At 45.3% G+C, this 21,490-nt stretch overlaps 1 protein-coding gene across 1 annotated transcript; it reads right to left on the reverse strand.

The window, feature by feature from the left end:
- Positions 1-6,761: 6,761 nt before the first annotated feature.
- SERPINB1 (serpin family B member 1) lies at positions 6,762-16,295 on the reverse strand. The gene is made up of 7 exons (XM_082662584.1): positions 16,196-16,295; positions 14,782-14,956; positions 12,962-13,099; positions 12,172-12,289; positions 10,667-10,809; positions 10,414-10,581; positions 6,762-8,328 (listed from the first exon to the last, which is right to left on the reverse strand). The coding sequence occupies exons 2-7, from the start codon at positions 14,947-14,949 to the stop codon at positions 7,927-7,929; spliced, it is 1,137 nt and encodes a 378-aa protein (XP_082518710.1). The 5' UTR covers positions 14,950-14,956; positions 16,196-16,295; the 3' UTR covers positions 6,762-7,926.
- Between the last annotated feature and the right edge of the window lie 5,195 nt (positions 16,296-21,490).

A 21,490-nucleotide genomic window follows, 5' to 3' on the forward strand; every position in this document is an offset into this window, starting at 1 on the left:
CGTGGTGGAGGAGGACAGGCCCCGTCCCTCTTCTTTGAGGTTTTCCCACGTGAAACCTTGATCGCTGGGTTGGTGGTTCTTAGCAATATAAATTAAGCCATCGTTCGGCTTTCCCTCACTGGGATTTTCCATGTCCATGCTGATTTTGATTTACTTTTATTTCTTCTAAAAAGCAGCACGCAAAGAGGCCTTACCAAGAGTTTTATTCGTTGTCATAACAAAACTGTGGTGGAACCGCTCAGAAAGACAGCGGTTTCCTGTGTAACTGGTCACAGCCTTGCTCAAGATGAGAGGCTTTTTCTTAACACCTAACAGAGAAGAGCCAGCTAGGGATAGAAAAGCCAAATACTTTATCTGATGAATAGATTTTTAAATTTGTATTGAAGTCAGGTTGGTTTACAATGTGTTAATGTCTGCTGTACAGCGAAGTGGCCCCGTTACACATGCATATATTCCTCTCCAGTGTGGTTTATCGCAGGATATTGAACAGCTCCCTGTGCTAGGACCTTGTTTATTGGGGGCATATGTTATCATCACATGTGCACACAAAGCCTGCAGAGCCTCATTCCTCCAGAGTGGGGCTTTCTCCACAAGGCAAGTTGTCATTCAAAACAGATTCATCCCAGGCTCCACACACAATGTCCATATATCCACAACATGTAACATGAAGGAAACTCCGAGAGTATACAGACAGAACTCCTCTAGGTCTTTAGGAAGTAGAGGAGAGGGTACCTTGGCAGGGCTGTGACACCCAGAGGGCTGGGAGAATTCTCCTTCTTGTTCTGGGTGCTGAATACGTGGGTGAGCTCATCTCGTGAAACATTTTTGAGCTGTCCTACTTACGCTGGTTGATTCCTAGCAAATGGCATTTATCAAAATACAGACATTTTTCAAAAGCTTAATAAGCTTTCTAAAGTCAAATAAAGGTGATCCCTAGTTAGGAAAATAGATGGTTGCAATGATTAAACAAAACAAACATTATCCAAAAGCAATGAAGAGAATGGATGGTACTGCGTGGACAGTCGCCCCGTTCCAGGATCACCTGACCCCCACCCCCGGGGCGTCACTGATCACCTCCCCCTCTGACGACACTGTGCCTCTGCCTCTGTCCTCAGCTCTCAGGCTTTGTGGCGCCGATTTCCTTGTGGTAATTGTCTTCCTAAGTGGATGGCCACCTCCAAGAGAATCACGCCGCCTTGTTTATCCTCTGTCTTCAGCCACCAGGACAAGGAGAGGCACACACTGGGTTCTCATGTTCCACCTGACGAATGGCTGGGTGCGCTTTCCCTGTGGGTCCTGTGGAATCATAGGACCTCGTGGATGAACCCCAAAAACATGCTAAGTGAAAAGAGTCAAACACAAGAAAGCACATATTTTATGATTCCATTTATATAAAATTCTAGAACAAACAAAAGTAATCTATAGTGACATTAAAAGATCGGTACTGCAGCTACCACTGGGGTCAGTTTACCAGAGTTATGAACTGGACATGAGCTACCCTAGAGCGGGGACCTTGTTTGGGTGGTTCATTGTGGCATCCTTAGGGCCTGGTTCGGAGCTTAGCGCGTAGCATACGCTAAGAGAACGCAAATTAACAGTGAATGACTTTGAAATCAGAGCAAAGAGAATTCATTTGAACAATCGGAAGAGGTGCCTCATGCTGTTGTTCAGGGGAAGACTGTGAATCTTGTTCCAGATTAACAGTATTTCTGGAGTTAACGTATGTTAATTTAAAAAACCCACAATGATGAAAAAAATCATCAATTTTTGAAAATTAGTTCAGCAGGCAACAACAGCAAGTAGTGTAGGACATAAAATATAGTAAGAAATTAATAAGTTTAAAAGGCACGTAAGTCCTTACCTTTTAATATATTTAGGTCATATGAAAGCAATCGAAAATTTTAAGTATCTACTGTTTTGCCTTTATAGAAAACATCTGGGTTTACTTAAAAATGGGAAAATTTTTATCCAGTTTCCTAAGTATTTCAGCTAATGTATCAGATTTTCACAGAAGACTAAAATTTGTGATGCATTTATTCTTTGAAAACTGACTTTTTAAAATATTGTGCAATCATAAAACATTTACATTTCTAATTGACGGGAAACTCTTAGGTATCTGCTGAAGCAAAAGTTCTTACTACCAGAATTTATTATAACAGATTTACAAAATAAAGGAAGGGTTGTCGTCAGAAGTTCCGGAAAAAACTCTTTCAGTAACTTCCTCTTGCTATGCAGGCCGGTTTTTTAAATGCTGTCTCCTGTGTGCTAGAAAATCACCTGTGTTCCATGACACTTGTGGGATTTCACACTACAAATTATCCTTTTTGGCAGAGTAATTTGACAGATTCATTCACTCCACACGCTCTGTCCACACCCTGTAGGCTGGGCTCCCGTCACACCAGCTACTGACTATTTATTCAGGTAGAAAGGATCTGGTGTCGCAATTCTGTACATGTGATTAGAACCCTGCAAGAAATGCTTTTATACTTTGTAACCTGTACATGTCTACGAGCCATCGACCTCTCCAAGGTCGAAGTACAACAGATCCTTCCTTAGTCCCGAGTGGTTTTTTAAATGACAGATTCATCCTCCAGTATATTTCTTATCCCCAACCGATGTACAGTTTTGTGCCGAGATCTCGGCTCTTGGCAGTGACCCTGGAGGGGGACAGGGTGCTGGATTTGTGCCACAGTTTTGAGAGTAAAAAGGGCATTGCTAATAGTTCCAGTAGAATCGGACACACGCTGTTTTGAGCTGGGACGAGAGGCACACATCATAAAGCAGGGCTCATGCTGAGTGAAGCTGTTTCTGGGCTCTCTGATCTGTTCTATTTCTGACCATCTTTGCACTAAAACCCGCCCTATGTTATTTATGCAGCTTTAGGTAAGTCTTGATTCGATTAAGTATGTCTGCCTTTCTGGTTCTTCTTCAAGATTGCCTTTGTTATTCTTGGCCCTTTACATTGCTGTATAAATATTAGAAGGAACTGTCATGTTTCACCAAAAGTGAAACAAAACAAAAGCTGGGGTTTTTTATTGGGCTTGCATTGATTTTGTAGATCAGTCAACACTTTTGAAATAATGAATCATGACCATGGTATAGCTCTCCATTTATTTAAATCTTTATTTTCTCTCAATACTGTTGATAGCTTTCTGTACTATAGAGGTCCTGAACATCTTTTGTTGGTTTTATTACCAGTCACTTGAACATTTTTTGACAGTTTTGTAAATGCTGTTAAAAAAATTTTTTTTTAACTGTTGATGTTACATAGAAATACAAATCAACTTTAAATTGCACTTGTAACCAGCGACATCTTACTTAACTCACTTTTAAATTCTAATAATTTAGACTTTTTATGAAAATAATAATCTAAAATAGGGAATTCCGTAGCTGTCCAGTGGTTAGGACCCTGCACTTTCACTGCCAAGGGCGCAGGTTCGATCCCTGTTTGGGGAACTAGAATCTCATAAACCACGAGGCACGGGCCAAAAAATAAATAAGTAAATAAATAAGTTTAAAAAAAGATCTAAAATACTATTTTCTTCCTTTCAAATCATTATATATTTTATTTATTTTTCTCGAGTTACTGTATCAGCGAGAATCTTCATTAAATTATTGTATAAATGGTGGCAACATACATTCTTCTCAAATTGCAGACCGATTTCTCATTTATTTCTTTCTATTTTTGCTAGTTTCACTTTGAGGGCGTGGTGTTGGGTGCATGCAAATTTAGAATTGTTATGTTCCCCTAGTGAGCTGAATCTTTTTACCATTATGAAACGTCTGTCTTTATCTCTGGAATAAGAGAAACTACTTTGCCTAGTATTTTTAGCTACCTCTACTTTTATGGTTAGCATTTGCATGATATTCTGTTCCATTCTTTTCCTTTCAAATCCTATTTTTATGTTATAGATATATGTCCTGCAGACACCATCTAGTGTGTTTTCAACCCTGCCTAACCATCTGTGTCTTTTAACTAGAACATTTAGTCAACTTCCATTTTTAATTATTTGGAGTTTAATATACCATCTTGCTCTTTGTCATGCCTGTTCTGTGTATCTCTTTCTCTGTTTTCTTTCCTCCTTCTGGATTGGTTGTGTATTCGTTGTTATTCCTTTTTTCCTCTCTGGTTTATTTGGGAAATTATAAACCCGTTTGCTGTTCTTCTAGTGGTGACCTTAGACAGCACAACATGCATCCTTGACTTAACAAAATCTAATGTAATTGTACTTATACTTTTATTCTCTTCCCAGACTATGCAAGGACATTTGGACTTTTACATCCATTTTCTTCCCCAACTGCTATGCTATATTTTAATTCTGTATATATTTGAAGGTCTATAGACATTATTACTGTTGTTTAATATTGTCAATATTTGTTTAAATTTACCATATTTTCAGTTTTTTCCTTCCTCTTTATTCTTTCCTATAACTCTGACATTCCTTCTCCATAAAGAATATACTCTAGAATTGTTTTTGAGTCTGCTGGTGGTGAACTCTCAGTTTTTGTTTGTCTGAAAAAATCTTGAGGGATATTTTTACTGGGTGTGGAATAATTCTAGGTTGGCAGGGTTTTCTGGTGTTATTTTCGCCAGCATATTAAAAGAATCGTTCTGTGATCTTCTGGCTTTCATCATGTCTGTTGATGCATGCGCTATCTTCCTAACCACTGCTCCTGTGATGGTACTTTGTCCTTTGCCTTTGGTTGTTTTGTTTTCTGATCATCTCTTAGTCTTTGGTTTTCTGCTGTTTTCACTGGACGCATCTAGAGATGTGTTTCTCTGTAGTATCCTGCTTGGGGCTCGAGCGGGACTTGGAGAATCTGTGAATTGATGTCGTATCAGTTTGGAACCCTCATGTTGATAGTTAGCTCTTTGACCATTATTCTGCCCCACGCTGTCTCTTTTTTTCTCTTTTCCTGTGGAGTGTCTTCTTACTGACTCATTGGAGTTTTTTATCTTCCCTTTTGTATTTTTCCATCCTTTCGTCTTTCTGGATTTTATTTATTTTTTCTTTCCGGAAGAAATTATGATTTCTCCTGACCATGACAATTCAGTTTCTCTCTTTTGCTATATCTAATTTGCTAATAAATCTTATCTATTTAGTTCTTCATCCATTACTGTCTATTTGAGCCCTGGAATTTCTATTTCATTTTTATTCAAAGATGGCAGTGTCTCTTTTAGGTTTCCAGTTTTCTGCTGAAATGTTTAACCTTGTCTTTTGTCATCTTGATCATAGAAAACCGTGTTGTTTTATAATTTGTGTGTGATGATTCTAATATTTGGAGCCCCCAGTACTTCTGTTTCTATTATCTGGGGGGTTTTTTTTGGGGGGGGGGACTGTTTTTTTGCTTTTTATCTTTTTTTGCTGGTTTTAATATACATTGTCATGGCTCTTCACCCATTCAGTTATCTTTGTATGCTGGGTGTTGTATAAGAAAAGCTGATTAGAAAAAATAATTTGAGGTTTATGGGTAATCTTTCCCCAGAGATGATTTTTGTTTGCTTCTGCCATATGCCTCTGGGTTTTAGCAAACCAGGATGAATGTAATCCAATTCTAGGGGCTGGAATTTTCCAGGCTGTCCGACAACTTATAGCAGGGCTGCATTCCGAAACGGTTCACTCATACCTGTAGGGTGTCAAACGAAAGCACAGGAAGTATAACGGGGCCCCTGCTCCTGACAGATCCAAACTCAGCCTGCCTAGCCTAGAACATTGCCAGAATCCCTGCTTCACACCTCATTTATCTCTTTTGGATTGGGAAATGCACATGGGGCAAAAGTGATTTCCAACTGCACCTGTTTCTCCTGGATCTTGGCCCAGTAATTTGTGATGATCATGTCAACCTTCCTCCTATGGGCTGATGCTAATTTTGTTTGGTTGCTTTTTCAGTTGGTCTTAAGAGGTTTGAGTTACCTACTTCACCATTATGAGAAGCAGACGTTTTCCACGTAAAGTATGAACTGGGGGACTTCCCTGGTGGCCCAGTGGTTTGGCCTCCGCACGCTCACGGCTGAGGGCCCAGGTTCAATCCCTGCGTGGAGAGCCAAGATTCCATTTGCTGCATGCAGGGAGGCCAAAAAAAAGAAAGAAAGAAAGAATTGCATCTAGTCTCTGCTCTTGAATTTACTAGTTTTTCTGATTTCAACAACTGACTGGTAGTCCATGGGCCTCTTCCCTCAAATACAAGAAGGAGGATTGAGCAGATGGGCTTGGAGCCCATGTAACTCAATTAACACGATTTAGTCTAAATCACTGAGTAGATTTTAGGATGAGGAGGGCTTCCCTGGTGGCGCAGTGGTTGAGAGTCCGCCTGCCGATGCAGGGGACACAGGTTCGTGCCCCGGTCTGGGAAGATCCCACGTGCCGCGGAGCGGCTGGGCCCATGAGCCATGGCCGCTGAGCCTGCGTGTCCGGAGCCTGTGCTCCGCAATGGGAGAGGCCACAACGGTGAGAGGCCTGCGTGCTGCAAACAAAACAAACAACAACAAAAAAAGCGTAGCAGAAGGCAGTGACTGTGGCTTTTCTTGTTGTCCCTGTAGCTAAAACGACCTGGGACATGGCAGGTGCTAGTAAGTATCTTAAGGAAAAAAGAAGGAAGAAATGCTTGCCAACATGAGATTTGCTGAAATTTTGTTTTGTGCTGTGGAGTCACTCCCTATCAGGACAGACGTGATCGCTGGTCAGGCCAAGAACCCCCTTTTGCAGTCTTGGCTTGTCTGAGATCAGGGAGAAACAAGAAGACGACTGAGGTCAGTCTGGTTTGCAGCATCTTAGGAAACTTTATTAACCAGCCCACCAGCTTTATGGGAGCACAGAGGTGCAGCATTTCACGCCCCCTTCCAAGGAGTGCATTAACGAAGGGTTATGTTAATCAGAGTGCAGCCTCACCCCATCTCCCACCACAGCGTTGCATAAAGCCGTACCATTACCATACTATGGACGTCAAGAGCCTTTATCAGAAAACACGGCAGAAGCCGGTTAACAATGAGATCTCTGCGCCACCTCTTCGCTTAATAGTATCTCCTACGACATTTTTCTTTTTGTCATTTCTTGGCATCTTTCATGGTGAGACACCTACTGCTTGATTCCTTGTGATCCCACACCAACTCATATCAGGAAGGAAAAGGGAGAACAGAAAAAAAGGAGGGGTTAGGTTATCACCAGGTGGCTCTTTGATAGTTTGACACCTGGAGGGCTGTAATGGGATACAAATCCTGCAGAACACAGGCTCAGAGACATTGCCAAGGCAAGTCTGTCTTCATAACGCAGACCCTTAACTGCTGCGCTCTGCGGTATTTCAATTGAATATCTGTTTTTAAGCCGCCCTTCAACAATCAGGGTATCTCTATATTACGGCTTCCAAAGGTCTATCTATAAAACAGATGACAGAGTGACCGTGTTCCCCCCGGCTCTCAGGAAAGTATAGCAACTTCATAGATTTCTACGTTGTCAAGAATCTACACATCTGATTTTTTCTTTGCTTTTTTAACTTGATGCATTCAAAAGAAATCACTGGATATTTTTAGCATAAAAAAAGAAGAGGGCTTCCCTGGTGGCGCAGTGGTTGAGAGTCCGCCTGCTGATGCAGGGGACGTGGGTTCGTGCCCCGGTCCGGGAAGATCCCACGTGCCGCGGAGCGGCTGGGCCCGTGAGCCATGGCCGCTGAGCCTGCGCGTCCGGAGCCTGTGCTCCGCAACGGGAGAGGCCGCAGCAGTGAGAGGCCCACGTACCGCAGAAAAAAAAAACAAAGAAGAACAGATACCCATGCCAAGTTAATGGGTGTAAGCAGCCAACAGGACCGAGCTTACAAAGGAGATTAAAGATTCATTTTTGGATAGCAGTTATACTGGTAAAGATCTATGAAAATGGTCACCATTGAAAGGGCAGGTAAAATGCTGCAAGCCTGACCTTGTATTTCTAGTCTCTACGGGGAGGAAAGTCTGCCGAGGAACAGGATGCTAGTGGACGGATTGTGCCGAATGAAGAAAATGAACGGGTGGTCGGCGGTGAAATACTCCTCTGTCAACAGCATGCAGTAGCTGACGGTGACCGCGGTGGCAGCCGCCGCCTCTGTGCCCTCCTCGTTCACCTCCACGAAGGACTTGTGGACCACCTTCGATACAGAGAGGCCTCCGGCTCCTGATATGCCGGACAGGTCAGCCTTGCTACTGAAGAGATCCTGCATACCCAGGGAGGCCAGCAGAGTGCTGAGCTCGTAGCTCTCCTCCAGCTTAAACCTGGGCAGCTGGACGTTGACCTCAAAGAGATCCAGATTCTCGGGTCTGGTCCACTCACGCAGCTTTTCCAAAGTCAGCTGTTGCTCAATCTGGATTCGGAATGGGCAAAAACAAGAGCTGAAATCATTTTATAGAAGGAAGTTAATGAAGCATTGTTTGAATGAACGGGCTCCCTAGCTTCCTTCATGTTTTGTACCAACAGAGATTCCATTTGGAGGATTTCATTTCTTTCTGGCTATTGGTGATAATGAACAGAGCTGCGTTCCCAGCCACCAAGGGCCCATCCACCCAGGACTCACCAGGCCCCTGCCACATGGGTCACGGGCCGTCCTGGCTAAAATTGCCCTAATTGGTCGCGTGATGCAAGAGGGTATTTTAAAGCTTTCTTCCATTATTTCATTCTGTTTATTCTGAACCCCAGTGATCACTGTGTTTATCTGGGAACCTCACACAGCGGAAGTTATCTCTGATAGATGTAGCTCATTGGTAAACACAGAAATGGCCCTAGTTCCTCATCTAAAATGGGATAACAGTAGCACATACTTGGAGCGCTGTAAGTGCTGAATGAGTCACCCTACACAAGTGCTGTGTAAGGTCAGCTACTGTCATTACTATTATCACTGCTACTGCCCTGGCACAGACGCACATTCCACTTTTCTACTGGTGCTGGTCATTCCAGACTTTCTTTTTGATAATCAGGAACGGACAAGTATGCAAATACAATTGAAAGAAGGAACACAGTGGTTTTAACTTATGCTCTAGAGCTGCAAATGGCTAATATAAACACCATCCAACAGCAAGTTTGGTTAGGGGTGGGGGAGGGGAAAAGCACACAACAGGCCAGAGACACTGAAGCAAAACCTCACTCTTCACAGTTTTGCCTCTTCCTGGCCCTGGCAAGAGATACGATTGCCTTTAAATTACAATAAGAGAAACCGCAGACAAAGTTCAGGTTAGGCAGCGGGCTTATCTCTCAGACTAACGGGGCACGTGGATCTTTTCCTGTCATGTAGCAGTTGGACATTTAATGCACAACCTACGTGAACTGGGGTGACAATGACCAGATTTTACAGCACATGGCGAAACTATAATGGTCGAGGGTTTTTCATTTAAAAAAATTGTTTTAATGAAACAGTCCCCATTTATGGCACGGGCCTCCAAAGCTCATCTAAGGGAGTCTCCACGAGCTGCCCCTGGCCAGCGTTCCACTCGGTCTGTACCTTAGATGTTCCCGCCACGTTGTGCACCGATAGTAGCTGAACATTTAAATGTGGGCCTTCCATAAAAAGGAACGAAACTGAGTTATCTGTAATGAGGTGCATGGACCTAGAGTCTGTCATACAGAGTGAAATAAGTCAGAGAGAGAAACACAAATACCGTATGCTAAGGCATATGTATGGAATCTAAAAACGCGGTACTGATGAACCTAGGGGCAGGGCAGGAATAAAGACGCAGACCTACTAGAGAAGGGACCTGAGGACTCGGGGAGGGGGAAGGGTAAGCTGGGATGAAGCGAGAGAGTGGCATTTGGTAGCGTGGCGTATACGCTACCAAACGTAAACTAGATAGCTAGTGGGAAGCAGCTGCATAGCACAGGGAGATCAGCTCGGTGCTTTGTGACCACGTAGAGGGGTGGGATACGGAGGGTGGAAGGGAGACGCAAGAGGGAGGAGATATGGGGATATATGTATACGTATAGCTGATTCACTTTGTTATACAGCAGCAACTAACACAACATGAAGCAATTATACTGCAATAATGATATTAAAAAACATACAATAAAAAAATAAATAAAATAAAATTATATGCACAGGAAAAAAAAAGTTCTCATCACAAGAAAAAAAATTATAACTGTGTGGTGATGGATGTTAACTAGACTTATTATGGTAACCCTTTCACATCATATGCAGTTATAGAATCATTATGTTGTACTCCTGAAACTAACATAATGTTACATGTCATTATACCTCAATAATAAAAGTCTCTATAAACATAAATAAATAAATGTGGAGCTTCACACTGGCACACGTGGATGGGCTAATTTACAAAGGAGTGATGGGAAACTGGGAAGGAACACCGGGTCACCCCACTAAACAAAGTACAAGCACCTATACCCGACACACACACACACACACACACAGGGTCCGCGCATCACTCGGGGTGGGGAGGCGCACCTTCCTCAGCCCCGTGGACTCGTCCAGGATGTCATCCGGCAGCAGGATGACCATGCTGAGGTCCTCTCCCTCGTAGGGCAGTTCCAGCACCCGGCACTTAAGGTCCTCGATGTGGCCAAGCCGAAACTTCTTCTTCTGATACATCATTTTCACTAGTTTTGTGTCTTTCTAAACAATTAAAACACAGATCACTAACATTGTTCTCAGCGTGGCTTTAGAGTGCACAGTCTTCTAGACGGTCACCTGCCCTCACCTTATTCAGTCTGAAAGCTGCATCTTCTGTGGCCTCCATCATGAATTTCTCCTGCCAGTTTCCCTTGAAATAGATGGCATTCACCAGCACCAGCTTAGTCGTGCTATCAACCCCATCTGAGGCCAACAGGTCGGGAATTTTCCCTAAAAAGACAAAGTTAGCTTTTTAAAAATCCACCTATCAGAATTCCACATTTGAACTGACCTTTGATTAGCAATGAAATGCCACTCAAATTCTTCCTTCTATTTAATTTCCTTTAACATGGTACTAAGTCAGCCAAGCCCCCGGGGTGCTTCTACTTTAAATAAACCAGCTCGAGGGGCAGATCAGGGGGACACAATCTGCCCCCAAAGGGCCGATGCTTCAAAACAAGTCAATTGTTTAAAGGCTAAAACCAGGAAAACTCGTCTTTTCTGGAACGTGGGATAAGTAGTGGCCTCATTTTGTGACTGGCCATTCTTCTTCAGGAAAAGAACAATTTCTTAACCAAAATGTTTTGTCACTAATAAATAGCTCCCTTCTTCAAATCTTCCAAGTTAGATGCCTAACTCTCACAGGAAAGCTTTTAACAAATATTCAAAAGGTAGGACAGTTCCTCCCCTGAAACACAGGCCCCACTCATGATGTGGCATGGCCGTGACAGTCCCTGATGGAAGGAACACAGGTGTCCTGTGGGTGCCTCAACCGTTCCGTGACTACGACAGTAACACAAACCAGAAAGAGAGCCTGAGGAGACGCAGCCCCACCTCCCGACCCTGGTGTCTTAGACAAGATATTGGCGAAAAGTATTTATGACCACAGTAGCTTGTAAATATTGATTCACAAGATTTTCATCTCTTTCAGTCTTCGTTCAATGTTAGTTTTCATTTTAAAATGTAGTTTGGGGAACTTATGGGTAGAAAACATTTAGCATCTTCAGTTAAATCATGTTTACATTTCCACTTTGAGGAATTCCTACATTTGAAAGCTCTCTGGGGACATCCCCCCGTGGTGCAGTGGTTAAGAATCCGCCTGCCAATGCAGGGGACTAAGGGTTCGAGCCCTGGTCCGGAAAGATCCCACATGCCACGGAGCAACTAAGCCCGTGCGCCACAACTACTGAGCTCGCCCGCCTAGAGCCCGTGCTCTGCAACAAGAGAAGCCACCGCAGTGAGAAGCCCACGCACCTCAACAAAGAGTAGCCCCCACTCACCTCAAGTAGAGAAAGCCGCGCGCAGCAACGAAGACCCAACGCAGCCAAAAATAAATATATAAAATAAACAAATTTATTTAAAATGGAAGGAAGGAAGGAAAGAAAGAAAAAAGAAAGGAAGGAAGGAAGGAAAGAAGGAAGAAAGAAGAAAGGAAGGCCTGGCCCTGTCTGGCCCTGGGCAGTTGGGCAGTGCAAGGTGGACCCCAGGGTCAGGCTGAGGGGCTAGGGAAGGGGAGAGGGAGTCACCTGCAAGGTCCAGGCGGGTGGACGAAAGGAAGCATCAGTGTGTACGATCAGGGCTGCCCTCACTCACCTTCCGTCTGCCCTTTGACCCACTCGTTTATGGTCTTCCTTGCGTCTTCGGCGGCCTGCAGAAAATCCACACTGGCCAGTTCAGCACCGTACATTTTCTGAGTTGAAGCTAAGAACTCCTGTTTAAGGAAAGAAAAAGGAAATGTGAGTAACTCCTACTCCATACAGAAATCGTTTTGTAAAATCCTTAAAAGCAACAGAAATTGTCCCAAAAGGCATATTTCATTGTAACAAAAAAATTCTAACCCTTCTACATTTTTTACTATAGTGAAAAACACACAGCATTCAACTGACGACCTTAAGCACTTTTAAGTGTACAGTTCAGTAGTTTCAGTGTTGTATAAAATTTACCAACTCCTGGGGACTTCCCTGGCGCTCCTGTGGTTAAGACTCTGTGCTTCCACTGCAGGGGGCAGGGGTTCAACCCCTGGTCAGGGAACTAAGATCCCACATGCCACGTGGCACAGCCCAAATAAAATAAAACAAAATTTACCAATTCTTTTCTACCCCTTGACTAACATTTTCATAAACAAGCAAATACTGATTGTACTTGAAAGTGAATCATGGAATTCACTCTTGCTTTAGCAAAACAGCCAGGGTCAATCTTTTCACTGTGGAGACTAGAAAATGAAATCACATCCATTTCCGGGAAAACTGTCTGTCGTGTTTTCATTCTGGATGATTTTGCTGAATGTTTATAAAACTTAAAGCTGACTTCTGTGACTTGATTGTGCTGGAAAAGAGTCTGCATTGTCTAGTGAGTTTTGGAACATGAAGAGCAAAGTACTTACAGGGAGGAAATCATAGCTTTTCTCTCCATATAACCTGTTAGCAAGTTTCAGAATGTAGGGAGCTCCATGTTTGTTGATATCAGCATTCAAACTCTGAAATCCCGAATGAATCTCCTCAACCTCTTTGAAATAGAGAGCCTAAAAGAAAGAACACATTATTTCTATAACCATTTCTTTTGAAATTATAAGCTGGTTCCTTGGCATTTGCTTCCATCAAATCAAATTAATATTACTAATTATTGATGATCCCCAGCCATCTTCATTTTCCATTTTTCATTGGAGAACAAGTAATAGAAAATCCAAAATGTATCGCTTGGTGAAACATAATAAGGACATTGGAAACCGTTTTCCCATCACTTTTTTGGTATAATTAGAGTTCCACAAATAGGAGTGCTTAACAAGCTAAATATTTACACAAGTCGCTTTTTTCCCCAAAATCAGAAGTGGTAAGTTCATATGTATATTCTATACAAATATAATTTTACTTAAAGTTCTCAGAAATAAACAGTAAAGATAAGAATCATCAGCTATGTAAGAACACAGAGATGGTACAGATTGAGAGGTTTTTATTTTTTTTCCTTGCAGTACTGGCATCAGTAACTCACTTACTTAAAAATAATTTCCTTAAACTTAACATGGGGCAAAGTTGAATTCCCATACATCAGTTACATCTAGAGTCCCTTTCTGGTTTTATGAGGCCTGGGCTGGTTCCTTGCTTTTAAGGCACAAGGAAGAACCGCCACCGTGTACAAAGGCCGCTTACTCACTGAGATGTGGAATGTGCGTGGGGGTGCTGTGACGGATCTCTTTACTGGAAACGGGGGTAAAAACTTAAGACTGTTCTTTACTGAGCTTATAAAGTTCCTGGAGAGCCTCAAAACACAAGCTCAGCTTACCTTGCAGGGGACGACTAACAATGACTAGAACCGGGGTTCTTTTTAAAGTGGATTCTAAAAAACTTTCAAACGCTTTTGTATCTGCAGTGATGAAAAAGGTTGGTTTTTCCTAAAGTACAGAAATAGCAGCTTTGCAGCTGGAACAGGCCCATAAACGTGGATCCGGGCTGGACCTTCCCTGGCTCTAACTGCAGCGTAATCTGTGACCCGTGTGTGAGAAAGACCTTCACTTTCACCCCTCTTTTCAAGGAAAGCCAGAGTTCCCCACTCAGCATAAAGCACGCCCCGCACACAGGTGCCCTCCACACCCACCAAGGACAGGCAGGACCCTCAGCATCCCCGCCCCCTCTCCCTGCAGGGCCCTACTGTTCACACGGGAACGGGGGTCACAGCCCACCAGGGCACACCTGGTGCCAGGCCCAGGGGTAGGAACACGGACTCACAGGCTCTCGTGTCCCCTTGACTTCTCGACTAGGTGTCATTATGCTCAAAAGTATCAAGACACAGCCGACATTACGGGAGTCGCTGAGTATCACAGGCAAAGCAGAAACTGGACAGTCCTGGGCGGGGGAGGGCGTGGCTTACAGGAAAGCCCTGCAGACTCCTTGCGGGAACGGAAGCAGCCCACGGCAGGGGGTTGTCGGCTTTCTTCCTGCTCCGTCCTCAGTCCCACTAAAAGCAGAGCCTGGCACATCGCAGGTGCTCAGTAAAGACTGGGTCATGAATGACAGCCTGCATCCCAGTGGATTTTTCCTGGGGCTTTTTCTGAAAGTCTGACTTCATGAAGTATAATGTATAATATAACACACAATGCTGAACACCGAAATACAGTTTTGTACAAACGCGCTGCAAGAGCTCAAAGGCACAACTTTCTGGTACGGTCTGTGCGGTAGGCACCAGCTGGGAGAGCTAGTTTCTGCTCACCTTGGACATCTGCGCTGCGGTATTGCCTCTGGTCCCCAGAAAGACCATGGCCAGCGCTGATGAAATGCTGAAGGGGGAGATGAAGATGTTGCCGGCAGGATCGCTCTTGTTCAGGGCGCGGAACAGGTCCAAGGCGAAGCGGGTGTTTGCCGCGCTCAACTGCTCCATGGTGAGGCTGCAACACAGAGCAGAGCCCTGAGCTGCCCCCTGCCACACCAGCCAATCGGCAACGCCACTTCCCCATCTCCTCCTCAACTCACGCCAGCCACCTTGAAATACCCTGCAACGAACTTGTACTTTCTCTCTCCCTCTCTGTCTCTCTATCTCCCTCTCGCGGAGGGCAAGAACACTCCATGCGCACAACTGTGGGAGCTTGGGGCGACTGGCCAAGGCTTCAGCAGTGACACGGGATCAGGACTCCGTGTCCTAAAGGGCCCTGGCCGTGCAGACAGGTGCATCTGGGCCCTTCCCTACCACACGTGGGAGCGCACACTTCCCACCCTCCGTTCAAGTCTCTGATTCATTTGAGCCATGAATCCACTGCCCACTTTTACCTGAAAAAGAATGTTTCTATTAGAAAGTCATAGCTACCTGCTACTCATTAAAGCAAATTCCCGCAAAAGAGACAGAAGTATGCTCGTTTTTGAGATTCACTTGCTGGTGTTTAGAGAGGTCCGCAGTCTCACAGCTGGTGAAGGATCTGAGAGTGGGAAGCCAACACAGGCCCCGGGGTCAGGTAGGGCAGCCCGACAAGGAGAAGGTGACAAGTATCCTCTGTCACTCCCGCGGGCACGGAGGGGCTGCAGGTGAAGCACCTGGCCTTGCGCTCAGCTCAGCCAAGCACTCTCCCCACCTGACCTCGACTCTCAGCCCACATACAATCGAGAAAGAGGAACAGTCGTGCTGGCTGCCCAGCGTGTAAGTGCTAAGTTGAATTATTACTGTTGCTGCTGATAAATAATCTCTAGGATCGCACCGGCCTCCCTTCCCTGCCTCCAGCCGCAGAAAGGAGAAGCCGCTCCGCCGGGGCTGCCTGGAAACAGTCACAGAGAGAGAAACATTCTGGACTCCGGCTTCGGCTTCCGCTTCCGCCTTCAGGCCCCAGGGAACGACCTCCGTCTGCCGCAGGCCGCCCGGTTTGGTCTCCCGGGACGCAGCGCCGGGGACCCCGGGTGGGGCACAGGGCAGGTGGCGGTAACCACCGGGCTCAGGGACCCCGCGAGGCGCACGGCGGGGCGGGGTGCCCACCGGACGCGGGGACCCCGCGGGGCGCACGACGGGGCGCGGTGACCACCGGACGCGGGCACCCCGCGGAGCGCACGGCGGCGCGGGGTGACCACCGGACGCGGGACCCCGAGGGGTGCTCGCGGATCGGAGCCTCTCCCGCCCGGCCCAGATCGCTACCCGGCCTTACCCGCTGCTGGGCTGTCTGGGCGAGGTGCGTGGTCTGGGCAGAGCGCAGAGCGCAGAGCGCGGCCCTTATAGGCGGAAGGGAGTGTCCCCGGAAGGCGGGGCGGCGCGGGTGGGCGGGGCGGCCCCGCCCCAGGATGATGCACCGATGCACCGCCTAGGATTTGGGGCTGCGGCTGGGCGGGGCACAGGGCGGGCCAGCGCGGCTCCAGGCAGCGCGCTCCTGGGGCCCCAGCACCTCTCTGAGTTCCAGGCAAACTCAGCTCTCCGGAAAGGACCTGATGGGCTATTTCCTACTAAGGTGTGAATGACTGAGATGACAAGGTGCCGGCTCTTAGAGGGCAAACCAGCCTCTTTGGAATCTTATCCAAACACTCCAAACTCCGGCTTACTGGGGGCTGGGGGTGTGTGTGGGGGGAGGGGCCTCTAGGGTGAGATAGAATCAGTTCCAAACAGCATCCTTGATGTCTGTGTCCCTCAGGAAGCCATGAGTCCAGCCCCAAGACTCCCCTGGCAAGTGCTGAGCCCAGCAGGCTGGGTCAACGCACATACCGAGGCACACCATGAGATCGCCCATCCGTGCGAATAAAGTATCTCTCACCCATTATACTAAAATGTAAACTGACCACTTTTTCCCCTATACGTAATGTTAAAGTAGAATGACTATCGATGAAGAAGAAAAGCAGTAGCTGTTTCTGTGAGGTCTTTTCTTCCCCCCTTTAAATGCCTGCATATGGAATGTCATCAAAATTGATAGTACTTGAGGGTATGTAATAATTCTGCATTCTTGAAACTTCTCCCGTGCTTTTTTGCAAATCTCAACATGAAAAGGGGACAAAGGAAAAATCCTATTTTTCAATTAGTATGGATAATACAATGTAAATGGGTTTGTAGATCTTTTTGACTCTGAGAATTTGTTTATAAGGGCCAGAGAAGACCCAGTAATGAGAGATAAAAATACTCTCTATAGTTTTTTTAAACTATATCTTAATAACTGAGATTGTATTGTGCTTCACAGCTGATTGGAATAAAGAAACCAACATTTATTGAAAGCCAGTCATAGTTAAGTTGAGTGGTTTGATAAAACCGCTAACGTCTCCACCATGTCTCAGAGAGCTAGAGACCCCTCATCAGCTTCTAGCAAGAGGACTGTGTGAGGAAGCCGAGAGAAAGAGGCTGCGCTGTAAAATTAAAATCCCAGACACGTAAACCAAGGAAACACGGGTTCTGAATTTTCTTTCTTTCTCCTGACGTTTTGTATTTGTACTCACCTGGAGTTAGTAACCTGAGTCAAATATGAAATGAAACCGCTTCCTAAGTCAATACATGTACTGTGTAAGGTTCGGACAGAAGGGACTTTATACACCAATCATCCATCAATCCGCGTGCTGTGCAAGGTCGAGGCAGAGTAACCACTCTGTGCGCTCTTGCGGCTTCAGAGTGTAAACGGCCCCTGACCGAGGTCACACAGAGATTCTCGGACATGCAGGATGGCACGGCCTGTGTGGGCAATGTTGGGCGTATCTGCTCAGCTCGAAGGTGTGGTACCCTGGCTAGATCAGCGATTTCGTCCCCTGGGACAAACCCAACCGAATGAATGCACGTGAGGGCGGGCACCCAGAGACATGCGCGAGCATGTTCATCACAGGGGATTTGAGTCAGGTCCAAGCAGAAGAATGGACAAGTCATACAGCAGAACAGCGTACAACAGCAGAAATGAACAAACCGCGGCAACGCACAGCAACTTGGCTGCATCTCCAAGCGCACCGTGAAAGGAAAACGCGCACGCAGCGGTGTCAGTTACACAGAGTTCAGAAGCGCAGAACCAGCCCGTGGGGTTAGAGGTCAGGAGAGAAGGGCACCCTTGGGAGGAAGGCGGATTGCGCTGACTACATTGTCCTTGATGCTTGGCATCTGGGACCTTGATCCTGGAGAGACTACGGGCCCAGGGCCGGTGGGTTCCCAGAGATGGGGAACGACTCCGCTGCAAGCGCACCTTGACACACAAACCAAGCAGCTCAGTGCCCTCACTCTCAATTCTCCCCTTCATCAAAGTCCCACCGGCCCTAACCCACCCCAGCACCAGGCAGCTAGAGCCCACCCGCGCAGCCCGAGCCCACCAAAATGACCCAAACTATGCAGTCCAGCCCGAAGCTCACCTAGTGCACCTACCGTGTCCTGCCTGTTCCTTCCTGCAAGAGCCCAAATAAAGGCCCCGGTAAAGGCCCCACCACCTCTGCCCTCTCCTCCTCCGCTTGCTGGCCCACCTGGGTGCCTCCCAGGTCCCACGCAATGTGGCGTGTCATCGTGTGCCTCCTGTCGCTGGAGATCTGTGCCTATAAACCTCCTTCATGACACTCACGTCCACCTCAGCTGCCTTGGGAGGCCGGATTAGAGCAAATCCCCAGTTCATTCTTAACACAAGGGCTGTGAGTGGGAGTGGCTTGGGCAGAGGAGGGCTTCTGGGAGGCTGCCTACCTGCCATGTCTTGACGGGTGGTCACGCAGGGGTATGGATTTGGGGATAATGCACTGACTTGTACACATAACTTGTGTGCTTTGCTGCATGTATGTTATACTTTAACAGAAATCAGTACAAAGTAGCAAGAAAACACACTGAGCATCGGTAATCATTTCCTGTCTTTCCCCTCCCACCCCTACCCTCCGACCAGGATTAGTCAGCTTGAAGCTGGTCGGGGCCCTCTGCCACCCAGCATCTCCACTCCCCTAACTGTGCTGGGTGTGCCCGAGGGACTCAGAGGACCTAGTGAACCCCTGCCCTTCCTGTTCTCCTACACCCAGCCACACTCAAACCCCCCAGTCCAGGTAAGAAGCGTCCTGTCTACTCTCTCATGTGGGGACACGTCAGTCCTTGGTTCAAGGCGCCCAATGGCAAAGGTGGTGCCGAATAAATTTTTCAAAGATCCACAGGTAGGTTCGTAGAATCCATGGCAAGGAGAAAACGCCAGACCGGCACCAACAGATGTTTGAGAACTAATCGTCCTTCTGTTACTGACCTCAAGGGTAATTGTATTGTGGTTAGGGAACATGATCTCTATATTACTTAAATGGTGAGAAGTGTTTTGACACTTGCTTAATGACCCAGTATATGGTCAATTTGTGTAAATACCCCTTGTGTTCAGATACATCCTAAATCCATTACGGGCAGTGTTCTCTATATGACCATTGGCATGAGTGCACTAATCACTTTATCCAACTCTGTACTTAGATTCACTACTCATGTTTAGCAAGATAATGACTAAATACCAGTATTTCTAGCAACAAACAGAAAATGAAATTAAAAGAAAAGTACCACTTAAAATAGCATCAAAAAAATCAAGTACCTGGAAATATAGCTAATAAAATATATGCAAAACCTCTATACAAAAAAAATTTAACATTATTAAAAGAAATGTTTAAAAATCTAACGGAATGAATATATCACGTTCATTGAGTGGAACTCAATATTGTAATGATAGTCCTTTTTCTCTGACTGATTTTTTGAATCAATCCCAATCCCAATAAATATTCCAAAGAAAGGGTGTGCGTTTGTGTGTGTGTATGCACTTGCGTGTGTGTGAAGCTAGGCAGGCTGAAACAGATCTTTGCAGGTACTGACATTTGACGTATGACAGGTGACAAGGCATCAGTGGGGAGATGATAGAATACTTTAAAAAGGTAGCAGCAATTGAATATATGAAAAAAATTAAAGAAAGAAAGATGAGGAGAGAGAGAGAAGGAAGGAGGGAGGGAGGGAGGGAAGGAGGGATGGAGGGAGGAAAGAAAGAAAGAGAGAAAGAAAGAAAGAAAGAAAGAAAGACAGAAAGAAAGAAAGAAAGAAAAAGAAAGGAAGGAAGGAAGGAAGAAAGAGGGAAAGAAAGAAAGGAAGGAAACTATTCCTTACCTCACACTATACCAAAAAATCAAGGCCAAGGGTATTTAAGATCTATGAAAGCAATATGAAAAATAAAATGAAATAAATTTTAGAAGAAAATGTAGGAGAATTTTCCATGAGTTTGGGGTAGGGAAGAACTTTTTAAAGAAGAAAAAGAAAGCATTTACTATAAAGGGAGTGACTAATAAATCTACTACTTTAAAAATAATCATTTCTCTTTATTCCCAAGACAACATTAAGACAGTTAAAAAGACAAGCCACACAACCGAAAGAGAATTGAAAGGCATACAATGGACAGACGGTTATCGTGTTTGTGTATAACTTTTACAAAGCACATTAAAAACACATTAAAAAAACCCAAGGAAACAATTTGAACAAACACTGTAAAAGAGGAAATCGAAATGGCTTATACATGCAAAAAAGGTGTTAAATACAAACTTACAAGCTTAAAACATAATGAGATCTCTTCCACTCACATTGCCAAAAACTTTGAAAATTCTGCAATTCAAAGTGTTGCCAAGAACGTAGACCCACTGGGCTTCTCCCACCCCTGGGGGGATTACAAACTGGGAAAAGTACTTTGCAAAATAGTTTGGTGATCATTATTCACGTTCAGTTGTTTAAGAATGTTGACCCAGCAACCTTCTCCTAGAGAAGCGTATTCCCATTTCACATCCTGACATCTATAGGAATGCTGGAGGTACCTTTCTCGGTGAGCCCCAAAAATCAGCGACAGCAGAATGGGGACATAAATCGTGATATATCCATCCAATGGAATACTATATAGTAACGAACATGGACACATTGTTGCTGCATTCACAGCATGGATGAAGCTACAAATCATAAGTTGAGCAAGAGAAGCCGGATTCAGAAGACGACGTTTCAACTTTAGTTCATTTATGGAAATCTCAAAATCAGGCTGAAGCAAACTGTACTGCTTAGGAATAGAGCAGAAGGGTAAAACCACAGAGAAAAGCAAGGAAATTTTTGCAAAGTTAGAAGAGTTGTTACTTGTGGGGAGACAAGAGGAAGGGGCTGTGACCAGGGGGAGTCACATGGAGCAGAGGCAGCTTCCTGTGTACGGCAGACTTGCTGTCTTGACCTGGGTCACACGGTGCATGCTTTATAATTAACTGTTCAATTAACCTTATGACCTGTGCATTGTATTTCACAATGAAGCAAAAGAAGTAATGTCAAGTCATCTGCCAGATTAACATAGCTCAAAATGCCTGGTAAGTTGTTGTAATTATAGTTGCAAAGTCAAGTTGAGAAGTCGTTGAAGAGGCTCCTAGTGCAGGAACTGTGGGCAGATGTACATCCCAAAGACGGGAGGGAGCGAGGAGCCTCCCATTGCCTGGGTCCAGCTCGATGGTCAACCAGTGGTCACGTCCTCTCCACGACCTCC

Source organism: Grampus griseus (genome assembly GCF_964374135.1).
Source record: "Grampus griseus genome assembly, chromosome: 10".
Taxonomy (NCBI): Eukaryota; Metazoa; Chordata; class Mammalia; order Artiodactyla; family Delphinidae; genus Grampus; species Grampus griseus.

Bases quoted from the DNA above. Each gene is read 5' to 3' on its own strand.
- SERPINB1 (XM_082662584.1), bottom strand. From the start codon at position 14,949: ATGGAGCAGTTGAGCGCGGCAAACACCCGCTTCGCCTTGGACCTGTTC. The intron at 10,582-10,666 runs GTGAGGGCAGGT...TTAATTGTTTAG, and splicing joins CAGCTTTCAGACTGAATAAG to AAAGACACAAAACTAGTGAA. The intron at 8,329-10,413 runs GTGCGCCTCCCC...TTCCGAATCCAG, and splicing joins AGTCCACGGGGCTGAGGAAG to ATTGAGCAACAGCTGACTTT.